Source organism: Diabrotica virgifera, chromosome 5 (assembly GCF_917563875.1).
Source record: "Diabrotica virgifera virgifera chromosome 5, PGI_DIABVI_V3a".
NCBI classification, from domain to species: Eukaryota; Metazoa; Arthropoda; class Insecta; order Coleoptera; family Chrysomelidae; genus Diabrotica; species Diabrotica virgifera.
Window position 1 is genome coordinate 5,023,820 of NC_065447.1, and position 13,851 is coordinate 5,037,670.

A 13,851-nucleotide genomic window follows, 5' to 3' on the forward strand; every position below is an offset into this window, starting at 1 on the left:
ATGTGTTACGTTTAATCGACTTTGATGTATGTGTGACATAATTTTGTCACCCGACTGTTTTCAGCTCTTTGCCTATTTATTAAATTTAACAGACCCCTTTTTGTTTACCGAATTTGATTTATGAATGCATTTAAAAGGGGGACCCTTTTAACAGGTACCTCGATATTTCTTTTTCATTCTAGAAAATGCTTATTTGATATTTATGTAAATAACCCTTCGATTGTTATTCGAGAATAAGATGTAATAATCTTTCTAATTCTGGAACATTGTAATAATGTACAAATAGGTGTTTTTTGAATTAGTAAGTGAGTTGTGAATTTGAATACGTCGGTGTACTTGATTTGTATCGTTCGCGATATTTTTTTGAACTTGTAATTATGTAAATTGTAAATAAATTAATAGATTTAGTGTAATACATAAATTAGATATCGTACTTTGTAAAATAAAAGATATAAATTCAATGTCTTTCATTTGTTTAAAAGTAAGTTATTAAAAATAAATAAAGTCAACCGCGTAAAGTCAGTTTTGTAACATATGGAATGGAAGCTTGGACCTTGAATGCGGCATCAATGAAAAGACTGGAATCATTTGAGCTGTGGGCGCGCAGAAGAATTCTGAAAATATCCTGGACAACCAATGGATGTTAGATGCACCAACCCTGGATACCTAAGGAACAATTATGTATGCCAGAAACAACTGCAGAACATTAATAGAGATTGGTATAAAGTTTCAACTATTTTTCAAAAATGTTTATGTAGTTAATATTTTTGTCTTACTTGGAGTCTTGCGTTGGAATGTTTAACCATGTAGAATGCCACTGTTTTTCCTGTTCTGGGTCCAGATTTAACTTGTGGGCAAACTTCAGTCGACAGTATAAAGATACAGCTTGTTTCACTAACTCTGTGTCAACTTGTAATACAGCAGCAAGCTGAAACAGCATTAAAAAATAATTTGATTCATGCTCATGCTGTAGTAAGAAATAATATAAATTTACCTCCCCTACTGTAGTATGCTCATCTATTGACACAAATATCTTATAAAGTAGGGTTTCGAAATAGTCTCCCAAGATCCTATTCATCACAAAACCTTGCAATGGGGGTACTTGCACCATATCTGCGGCTGTGATGGGTACATCTAAATATATCAAGCCTTTTCTACAAGAATCAGTTAGTTAATGACGAGTTTTAATTTGGGAGTCTCTATACTTACTTGTATAAACTCAGTACTATGTAATATGGTAAATCTCCAGCATTTTGAGATCCTAGGTCTATTAATTTGTCAATAATGTGTAATTCCTCGTCATTAACCATCTAAAAACAGTTAATAATATGGATGTAAATAAAAATAAGCATTTTGGTATCAAATTAGCAAATCATAGCAATAAATGCTACATGATATGTTCTGAAACTCTTGTAGAATGTAACCAAAAAACATTTCTATTAAGTACATGAATATTGCAAGGAAAAATAACTGAATCTATTATGACTGGTTCAATTGGGGACGTCCCTCTAGGAAAATGTGCCATTACAGTCGAAGTTTGGTTTACTAATTAATTAAAAGAATTTACTAATTGAGCCCATCAGAATCAAAACCTGCTAAATCCAAATTTTTCGTTTTCCCTTTTTTTACACATTTTCGAAGTTCAAGTACATATTAATCTACACAGGCATAAGGTTTTGGCTCAAAACATTCTAAATCCGCTTTAAAATACCAGTGGAATGTTGACAATAGAATCAAACCCTGCTATGTCCATTACTTTTATGAACAATAAAGCAATGGCGTAACCAGGATGATTCTAAGGGGAGGGTTACAACTACTGGAGGGTTTCTGGGGGTATAGAATACCGCCAACCTAAGCTCAAACTACAATCCAATGGGGGGGTGTTATAACCCCCAAAACCCCCCTGGTTATGCCACTGTGAATAAAGTACTTCTTTTTCTTGTATATTTTGTATGTTTTCCTTTTGGTGCATTAATTGCACCTAAAAGCAGTTGAAAATGAGGAATTTGGACAATATTATGTGGGCTTAGAATCAAAATCTACTAAATACTAAATCCAAACTAAAAGTACAAATTTCTGAAGATGTAAGGGGCATGCAGAAAAATGACTTTATACCAAATTAGTGTGCCATTTTATGACATTTATTGAAGCTCCTTTGATTGAGAAATGCCGGATACTTTTTGTAAAATTTACATTTTTAATGACGATTTTTTACATAAAATTTTATAGTCTCCTGAAAAATTTAAAAACATGGATCTAGCAGGTTTTGATTCTATAGGCCTCAATTCTTGTTTCACAAAAATAGCTTACCTTTACATCTTCTTCTAAAACAAGCCCAACCTCTACTCTCCACCATGGTTGCATATAAATATCACAAGGAACAGTAGGCAAGAGACCCCTAACATTCTTCCTTCCAAACAATCTCCCTTTATTGGATCTGCTTTTATTCATTAAGTCAATATACTCATTTCTACCTATACCCAATAATCTCAGGCCTTAAACATAACAATATATTTAATAGTATTTATCATTATCATATAGGTTAAGTTTATAATACACATAGGGCCGGTTGTTCGAACGCTAATCAAAAATGACCATTATCAAATATTTAATTACTGTCACAACTGTCAATGTCAACTTTGGTTGGGTTGCTGAAAACATAGTTATTGATTACAATTATGAAATTAGTTAATCAATTATGTTAATAATTGTTATGTTAATTGATTAACTAATCTCATAATTATAATCAATTACGTTTTCAGCAACCCAACCAAAGTTGACATTGACAGTTGTGACAGTAATTAACTATTTGATAGTGATCATTGTTCGAACGCTAATCAAAAATGGAATCAACTGATCATTATCAAATATTTAATTACTGTCGCCAACTGTCAATGTCAACTTTGTTTGGGTTGCTGAAAACATAATTGATTACAATTATGAGATTTATTAATCAATTATGTTAATATTTTGTTATGTTAATTGGTAATTAATTAATCAATCAATTATAATGATAATCAACATAATTGATTACAATCAACTGATTGACGTACGAATGAGAAGTGTTGTTATTTGACGGTTGTTAAGGGGACTTAATTATAATCAACTTCTTAATTAGCGTTCGAACAACCGGCCCTAAGGGCCGGTTGTTCGAATGCTAATATTATTAACTTGATTATAATTAAGTCCCCTTAATAACCATCAAATAACAACACCCCTCATTTGTATGTCAATCAGTGGATTGTAATCAATTATGTTAATTATCATTATGATAATTAACATAATTGATTGATTAATTAATTATTAATTAACATAACAATTATTAACATAATTGATTAATAAATCTCATAATAATTGTAATCAATTATGTTTTCAGCAACCCAATCAAAATTGACATTGACAGTTGGTGACAGTAATTAAATATTTGATAATGACCAATTGATTCAATTTTTGATTAGCGTTCGAACAACCGGCCCTATCTATGGTGTAGTACTTCTCAGAGCCTTCTTTCAGTGTGTCACAGTTTTTCGATTTCTTTCTAACGCATTAAGTTGGATGTGACGGAAAAAGCGGTACATCTGTTAGTTCTTCAAAGATGGCGCTATAATTGGAAAAATGATTTACCTATTATCTATATCTATACATTCTATGCGACTATACAAATCAAAAAACAGCACTTTTGTTGAAAGTGTTATAATACAATAACCTTTTCATATCTGGCCGATTACGATTCTGACAACTGTCAGATTTAAACACGATAAAATGTCATGCAATGATTCACGACATTCTTAAAATCACATATGATGCCAAAATTAATGATACACTGAAAAAAGGCTCTGAGAAGAATGTTATATTAAATACAACAAATAGTTACGGAAATACTCACAGTCTGCTGCAGTAAAATTTGGCAATGTATCATAACTTTTTTCGGCTTGCATAAGCTTTTCCACTACTGATATATAGTAATTAAAAGGTGTAATTCTTAAACCCTTCACGATCATATCAGCTAAGTGATAAGGAAAAAGCATAAGACGCTCTCTGCTGTAAGACACAATTCTTTCATAGTATCTTTTCTCATCTCTGAAAATATATCTCACTACAAATAAAAATGTTAATTTTTATCAAAGTAAAGGTACAATAATTGAAGATAAATTAAGATGGAAAGAATACATATACAAGCATTATTTGAAGATATAACAAGAAGACCAACTGAAATAGACAACCCCTATGGCCTAGAAACAAAAAAATGAATAAACTATAGCCATTAAGAGAACTAAAGATGGGAAATCACCAGGAGCTGATGAAGTGCATGGTGGAATTTTAAACCTATTAGATGCACACTAAATCACAGCTCTTATGAAGCTATTCAACAACATAATATGTATATGAGACTGGCCACTTAAGTACCAAAAGACTGGCTACTATCAAAATTCATTCCACTTCCCAAAAAAACCAATGCTATTTTGGAAAAGAACATAGATTCATTTAGTTTGATGAGCCATATATTTAGGTACTCCTTACTTGAATTCACTCACACATATACAAAAAATTAGAAGAACACGTAAGTGAAGTTCAATTTGGATTCAGAACACATTTTAGTTTGTGAGTTCTAATGCAAACTACCAGGGATGCTTCATTCATTTCAAGAAGACATTTGACAAAGTCCCACGTGGGAATCTAATTGGTATCCTAAAAACATCAGGACTTGATGGTAAGGATATAAGACTAATCTCAAACAAAAGGCAACAGTGCAATTTGAAAATTAACTGTCCAAGATCTTCACAGTCAGAAAAGGTGTTAGAGATGACTGCATACTATCACCAGCTATATTTAATATATACTCAAGCAAGCAATAGTGATTTAACCCAGCCTGAGAGAGAGAGAGAGAGAGAGAGAGAGAGAGAGAGAGAGAGAGAGAGCCTTGCTCACCCCTAGAGAATGACATTCGGGTGATACAATTCATTGGGGCGAGGATGATTACAATTCATTAACATATACTCTGAAAACATGTTTAGAGGAGCCTTGAGACTAATCAGATGGTATTGCAGTAAATGGACAACTTATAAACAATATTAGATATGAAGATGATACAATATTACTGGCTGATAATGTGTAGGGGCTCCAAAGGATGATTGATAATGTTGTGGAAACATGTAACAAATACAGCCTAAAACTAAATTGTAAGAAGACAAAAATGATGATCATTAGTAAGAACCTCAACATAAATGCCCAATTATCTATAAAATAAAAATTCATAAATACCTGCCAAAGCAAGATATTTCTACTATCGTCAGATTAAAAACTCGACACGGGAAATATGAGGCACATCTGCACAAATTAGGAATAACTAATTCATCAGTATGTTTTTGTGATAATGTTTCGATTAGAGATTTAAACCATATTTTCTTGGAATGCAAAATTAACGAGAGATATATAAATCAATTATATTACAATTTACGACAAACACAAGTTCATTTTCCAATTAGTATAGAATATCTACTAAGTTGTCATAAAATGGAAATATTTAAATTACTCATAAACTACTTGAAAGAAACAAATATAATCATTTAAGTGAAATACGTATAAATATAACAAAACTAATAAATTGAGGTAAAAATAAAATAAAAATCTGTGGCTAACGGACTCGCATCCAAGCCATTTTTTCACACACACACACACACACACACACACACACACACACACACACACACACACACACACACACACACACACACACACATAAATGCCCAAATTACAATAAGTGATATGGGTGAGAATAACGCTATTTTGACTGCAATATTAAGCATACCTAGGGTCATAGGTGCAAAATCAAAACTCGTATTGGAAAAGCCAGAAGCTTTTTTAACAGTCTTAGGAAGATTCTCTACAAGTTATCTGTAAGTATCAATATACCCATAAGAATTCTTAGATAGTAAGTCTTTAGTGTCCTCCTCTACTGAGTAAGTTGAGAAAGCTCAAGCTGAAAGCTGGAGTCTTACAGAAGACACTATAAAACAATTGGAGGCATTTGAAATGTGGTACTACCGTGACATTATGTTAAAGAAATATGTCTCGTATTATACAGGGCGAGTCATGAGGAACTTTACATACTCCTACCTTGTATAGAGGCTCCTATGGGGAATAACAAATGACCATTAAAAAGTGTCTGCTCCCCTTGTTTAATAATATATAGGGCGAGTTTCGCATTTTGACAGAAATTTATATTCGTCATAATTTTTGAATGGTCAGATCGCTGCGTCTCTTATTTTGGTCAATTGTTACACAATTACCACCTAATCAACTGATTTATTCAAACTAGAAAAAATCAGTAATCTAAAAAAGCTGTGTACGCTTTTTGAATACTCTAATATTAATTTTACAAATTAGACAAATAGGCAATTAAAATGACATATTTATTTTTTTCCCCACACGATTACTTAATTATTTATAAAAAAATCAAATTTGACTATGAATTAAAAATTTGGTAAAGTGGACCATAGATTTAAAAAAAATTAACTTTTATTACCAAAATTAATTTTTTTAAACAAATATTTGATTTATGTTACCACCCAATCACCTGATTTATTCAAACTAGAAAAAAATCAGGTCCGGCTTTAAAAAATTAGTTCGTTTGGGTCTTAAAAAAAATTTCACCCTGTATAGCTTTTTGAAAACTCTAATATGAATTTTACAAATTAGACAAATAGGCAAATAAAATGGCATAATTATTTTTTCCCCACATGATTACTTAATTTTTTATAAAAAAATCAAATTTGTCAAAATCGCAATTTTACCATAAAAATAAAAAAAAAATAAACAACGTTTTTCTTAAAATTAAAAGTTTCACCATTTTTTTTTCTATAACACGTCTAAATCTAAAACTCCCCATAACACTTCTCTTTGGACTCTATAGTTTAACATAGACGTGATCAAATAGATAAATTTTAAATTTTTTCACTTAATTTTTGCGATTTAACTTTGCAATTCACGAAGCTTCACCTTTTATTTTTAAAAATTCATAACTTTTACGAGAAGAAGACTGAAAGTCTACAACAATAATTGTCATAGTCTTCACAATGGTAAGAGATATGTGCTGTAAAAATTTCAGAAAAAAAAATTTAAAATGGAACACTGTAGCGAGTTAAACCGTGATTTCATCTTTTTTTTTTTCATTTTTAGGTAAGTCGTCGCTGGGCCATCGAGGTGTAAACATCGTTAAAGCGCTCCGAAAAACCGGTGATTAAGAATTCTAATTATCTTATCAACAACAATAAAAAAAAAACCCATTAGCAATAAGTGAGAAAAACAAAACAATATGTTCCCTTCGGGGAATCTTATTGGGTTCAGAAATGGACAACCAGTTTATCAACAACAAAACATACAGAGTGATCCAATAAATTTACAAATACCACAAGCAACCAATAACCAACTACAGTGGCAGCCAACAATGATGAAGCAACCAGAAAATGCAATGAACATAAATATGCCAACTATGCAACAACAGTATCATACAACTCCTATACAGACAGTAAATACCAACCAGTTCAGCTCTCAACCAGTTCAGCAGCAAATGCCGACATCAAGTAAAAATAGTGCAAATATCGAAGACAGAGAAACTCACTATATGACATCAACCAGCGAAGATGAAGAAGAAAATCAGACAAACAGTAAAAACGCTTGGCAAGTCATGGGAAGCAATAAAAGAAAGAAAATACATAACAACAAACCAAATCCAAGCGAAATTGAAACAGGTAACCGATTCCAACCGCTGTCGAAAGAAACAGAAGAAAATATTGGAAACGTCGAAACCAACAAAATACCAAAACCTCCACCAATATTTGTACACGGGGTACAGGATTTCAAAGAGATGACAAAGCAATTAGAGGAAATAGCCAAAAAAGAAGAATACCAGACAAAAAGTTTAATAAACAACGTTGTCAAAATAAATTGTGAAACACCAGAAATATACCGAAAATTGGTTAAGGAGTTCAAGGAAAAAAATATATACCATCACACGTACCAACTAAAAGAAGAACGAGCCTACAGAATCGTGATCAGATACTTACATCACTCAACCAATACTGATGACATAAAAAGTGAGCTATCTCAGTTAGGGCACAAAGTGAGAAACATAGTTAATGTAAAACAACAAAAAACCAAAGAACCACTTAATCTCTTCTTTGTAGATTTAGAACCCGCGCAAAACAACAAAGATGTCTATAATATAACAGGCCTACAGAACAGAGTAGTACACATAGAACCTCCACGAACTCAAAAAAACAGTATAATACAGTGCATGAGATGCCAACAATATGGACATTCCAAATCATATTGTAATAAACCATACGTCTGTGTAAAATGCGGAGGCTCACACAATACCACCACGTGCAAAAAGTCAAAGGAGACGCCAGCCATATGTGCGTTATGCAATGGAGGCCACCCAGCCAATTATAAGGGATGTGATCACTATAAGAAACTTACCAAAGGAAGCAATAAAAACAATGGAGAGCATCAAAACCCATCAGCAATCTACACAAATGATATATACACAAGAAACACACAACAACTATCCAATCCACTGCCCCAGGGCATGAGCTATGCTGAAGTAACTAAACGCAACCAAACAGAAGATACAACCACTGTGTTAAACAAGTTTTTGGAAGAATTCAAGAATCTATTCAACCAACTAATCCAACAAAATAGCATGGTCCTCAACATGCTTACCATGCTTATGAACAAAATGAAATAAATGGCTAAGTTTCTTCGAATAGCCCAATGGAATGCCAACGGCCTTCCAAGCCATACAGAAGAAGTGAAAATATTTCTAGACATAAATAAAATTGACATATTTTTAATTAGTGAAACACACTTCACAAACAGAACTTATTTTAACATACCTAAATATAAACTATATCATACTGAGCATCCTGACGGCACAGCCCACGGAGGTACAGCAATACTCATCAAAGAAAATATTAAACATCATGAACTACTGAAGTACAAAGAAGAACACATACAAGCAACGACAGTAAGCGTTGAAGCACTTCCATATAATGTCAACGTAACAGCTGTGTACTGCCCTCCTCGTCATAATCTAAAACGAGAACACTATGAAGAATTTTTCCAAACTTTAGGACCAAAATTCATTGCTGGGGGAGATTACAACAGCAAGCATACCTTGTGGGGGTCACGACTTATAACAACAAAAGGCAGAGAACTGGCACATGTTATACAAAATAAGAATTACTCATTTATCTCAACGGGAACACCAACATACTGGCCGACCGATCCCAACAAAAAACCAGATTTATTGGACTTCTTCATAACAAACGGTATCGGTATAACTTATACAGATATAACACCAAGCTATGACCTAACTACTGACCATAGCCCAATAATAGCAACGGTAAGTACAACAGTTATCACTAAAAAACCAAAACTCCACCTGCACAACAATAAAACAAACTGGGACACTTACCGACAAATAATTCACGATACTATCGAAATAACAACGAGGCTGAAAAAACCGGAAGAAATAGAAGAGGACTATAACAAATTTATAAACATACTACAGTATGCAGCTAAATCAGCTACCCCACAAAGTAGTCCCAACAGAAACATAAGTAATATACCTTTAGAAATAAAAAAACTGGTAGCTGAAAAAAGAAAGGCCAGATCTGCATGGCAACGAACACACACACCAGACAGCAGAACAAGATACAATCGCATCAGCAACAAATTAAAATCAAAGCTGCAAGAAGTCAAAAATGAGTCATTTACGAATTATATCACCAATCTTTCAAGACAAGACAACTCTATATGGAAGCCCATAAAAAGTAAGAGAAAGCCAATAACAGCATTACCTCCAATACGTAAAAATTCAACACCACCAGGACCATGGGCAAAAAGTGATAAAGAAAAGGCTGACCTATTTGCCGAGTATTTAGCAGAAGTTTTTACTCCACTAAATGACGACCAAGTACCAGAAGCGAACCAAATATTAGAAGAACCACTACAGATACAGGACCGAATAAAACTATTTACTCCAAAAGAAATTAGAGACGTAATTGCCACCCTAAACCCAAAGAAGGCACCAGGCGAAGATATGATAACCGCAAAAATGTTAAAAGAAATACCCAAAAAGGGCATAGTTAAACTACTGCACATATTCAATGCAATACTTAGATGTGACTACTGGCCCAAAGCACTCAAAATTGGACAAATAATTATGATACCAAAGCCTGGCAAAAACCCTCTAGATGTCTCATCATATAGGCCTATCAGCTTATTACCAACAATCTCCAAGTTGCTTGAAAGACTTATCCTAAACAGAATAAATGCAGAAATAAATCCACAAAATTGGATCCCAGATCATCAGTTCGGATTTCGACAAAGCCATTCAACGATACAACAATGCCATCGCATAGTCAACGCCATTAACCAGTCACTTGAAAATCAGCAGTACTGCACAGCAGCCTTTATAGACATCAGTCAGGCTTTTGACAAAGTCTGGCATCCAGGCTTGTTATGCAAAATAAAAAGAATTCTTCCAGCAAGTTACTACAACCTACTGAGAGCCTACCTACACGAACGGCAGTTTAAAGTAAAAGTTAATGAAGAAGTCTCGGAATACAAGCCTATTCACTCTGGCGTACCACAAGGGAGCATACTAGGACCATTATTGTACATACTATATACATATGACTTGCCTACAAATGATAAAACAACCATCGGGACATTTGCAGACGACACTGCTATTTTTGCCAAGCATGACGATCCTATTGCAGCAACACAAAATCTCCAAGAGCATCTAAACTCACTTGAAATATGGCTGAAGAAGTGGAAGTTTAAGGTAAACGAAACAAAATCATCCCATATAACATTCACTCTCCGGACTGGAACCTGCCCACCAGTAACCATCAATCAAATAAAAATACCACAAAGTAATCAAGTCAAATATCTAGGGCTACACTTTGACAATAAACTCAACTGGAAACACCATATAACAAAGAAAAGAATGCAACTTGACCTAAAAACCAAAGAACTTTACTGGCTCATTGGAAGAAATTCCCATCTTTCAATAGAAAACAAATTGCTAATATATAAAGCAGTGATAAAGCCAATCTGGACTTATGGCATTGAACTGTGGGGCTGTGCTAGCAAATCCAATACTGTGATTATCCAGAGAGCGCAATCCAAGATACTTCGAGCAATAGTTAATGCACCATGGTATGTATCAAACCAAACTCTACACACAGATCTAAAAATTCCATATGTAACCGAAGTCATCCGAGAAAACAACAGAAAACACCACAACAAACTAGAAGACCATCCTAATCCACTACTTCATCCACTACTGCAACCTGTCCACAATAGAAGACTAAGAAGAAGCTGGCCCTCCGACCTAAGAGGTAACTGAGGAAACATCGCTGGATGTTTACCTCTCCACGTCACCACATTTACAATAATTTAATTTAATGTAAGACCAACAAATTGACTTATAGATGTTTGTTTTATATCTGATTGTCAATAAAGGGAGATAATAAAAAAAAAAAAAAAAAAATTTTTAGGTAAAAATTCCGATTTTGACAAATTTGATTTTTTAATAAAAAATTAAGTAATCATGTGGGAAAAAAAATAAATATGCCATTTTAATTGCCTATTTGTCTAATTTGTAAAATTCATATTAGAGTTTTCAAAAAGCGTATACTTACAGGGTGAAAATTTTTCTAAGACCAACCGAAATAATTTTTTAAATCCGGGCCTGATTTTTTTCTAGTTTGAATAAATCAGTTGGTTGGGTGGTAACATAAATTAAATATTTGTTCAAAAAAAATTAATTTTTGTAATAAAAGTAAATTTTTTTAAATCTATGGTTCATTTTACCAAACTTTTAATTATTATTCATAGTCAAATTTGATTTTTTTATAAAAAATTAAGTAGTCATGTGGGGAATAAATAAATATGCCATTTTATTTGCCTATTTGTCTAATTTGTAAAATTCATATTAGAGTTTTCAAAAAGCGTATACAGGGTGAAATTTTCTCTAAGACCCAAACGAACTAATTTTTTAAAGCCGGACCTGATTTTTTTCTAGTTTGAATAAATCAGTTGATTAGGTGGTAATAGTGTAACGATTGACAAAAATAAGAGACACATCAATCTGACCGTTCAAAAATTATGACGAATATAAATTTCTGTCAAAATGCGAAACTCGCCCTGTATAGTATTAAACAAGGGGAGCAGACACTTTTTAATGGTCATTTGTTATTCCCCATAGGAGCCTCTATACGAGGTAGGAGTATATACAGTTCCTCATGACTCACCCTGTATACACCACACATTTAACATAACTATTCTCCAGAGGCTAAGAAAAAACAAATAAATGATTAACACTGTTAAGAACAGAAAATTGGCTTACTTCTGCCACAATATACATACCTAATAGTAAGTAAATACTGACTTTGACAATTGATTCTAGAAAGCAAGATTGAGGACAAGAGAGGTCCTGGATGTAGACATATCTAGGCTGGCAGAAATGGAATTCCTAAGGAGAAGTAGCAGGTAATAAGAAGAGATAGAATAAATAATATTGATATTAAGAAAAGAATGAGAATGAACTCCGTAGCCAATTTCACCAACAACAAATACAGGCGAACCTGCTTATTAGAATACCAGTTAAAGGAATATACGGGTTTAAGGAATAGAAATTTGAGGTCCCAAAACGTTTTTACTACACTTATATGATTGGTTATTAGAATATCCCTGTTATAGGAATACTTTTTCTTGGCACGATGGCCATTCCAATAAGCGGGTTTGACTGTAGTAGTTTATTCAATGAATAAAGCTATTCGACCAATAAACTGACACATCTACAGTTCACTAGTGGCAAATAACATTTTATTTATTTATTTATCAAGAATCTAAAAGAAGAATAAATATTTACTATTCGAATAAATTGACAAATTTGACAAGAAAATTCGTCAGTTTAACTTTAAATAATTATTCATTGTTGAATTTGTTGTTTGTGAAACTCGTCCTACATACAACAGAAGAGATTAACCTGGTAGGGACATGTGCGAAGAGCAAACCAAAATGGTTGGATAAATATAATAACTGAGTGGAGCCTGATAGGAAAGGAGAGAGAAGACCTCGAAGATATGTCAGAGATGAAGTGGACTAAGCAATGGAAAAAAAGAAATCCACAGGAAGGGGAGTGGCAAAACAGAAAGAACGGTTAGGTAATGGAATACAATGAAAACTGAAAATCCTTAGTCCATATACAAGTAAACATATCTTATCTTTTGCAAATCTTACCTAAGTTTCCGCGATATCGCAACTGATTCTTTATGCTAAAATTAACCACACATCGATCATATTCCTTGGACGAATTGCTTAGTATCTACAACATCCAATAAAACAATATTTTAGCATAATAATCTCCAAAAACATCAAAACCCAACATCTTTACCTGCTTGATATGTGAAGGAAGTTGTGACCAAGGAACTTTGTTGCGGATATTTTCTTCGATTTCTGCATTCATGTTGAATTTCCCGATTGTTTCATTTCAAATTTCGTATAAAGTAAATGTAAAATGTTTATTAAAATTAAAATGTAAGACCTTTCTCTCAAAATTGAATACATATAGAACAAGGACAAGGACAGGTGTGACGTGTGACATTGACAATATGCGCCTTCTTTTTTAAATACGCGATAAAAATTTTTATCTACACCTGCATATATTTAAAAAATATAAAACAATTATTTACTACTTAATATTGAAGCATTTATGAAAATCATAGATAAAAATTTAATAGAAATACCATAAGTTAATATTAATTAAAATTGTCA

At 32.9% G+C, this 13,851-nt stretch overlaps 1 protein-coding gene across 1 annotated transcript in view; it reads right to left on the bottom strand.

Moving 5' to 3' along the window:
- Positions 1-13,673, bottom strand: part of LOC114343227 (protein FAM91A1) — a 30,737-nt gene extending 17,064 nt beyond the window's left edge. Inside the window, exons 1-7 of the mRNA XM_028294064.2 lie at positions 13,472-13,673; positions 13,318-13,402; positions 3,887-4,096; positions 2,311-2,495; positions 1,210-1,310; positions 995-1,154; positions 777-928 (exon numbers count right to left, since the gene is read on the bottom strand). Of these exons, the coding sequence (XP_028149865.1) occupies positions 777-928; positions 995-1,154; positions 1,210-1,310; positions 2,311-2,495; positions 3,887-4,096; positions 13,318-13,402; positions 13,472-13,543 (965 nt within the window). The 5' untranslated portion in view covers positions 13,544-13,673. The remainder of the gene's footprint in view (positions 1-776; positions 929-994; positions 1,155-1,209; positions 1,311-2,310; positions 2,496-3,886; positions 4,097-13,317; positions 13,403-13,471) is intronic.
- Between the last annotated feature and the right edge of the window lie 178 nt (positions 13,674-13,851).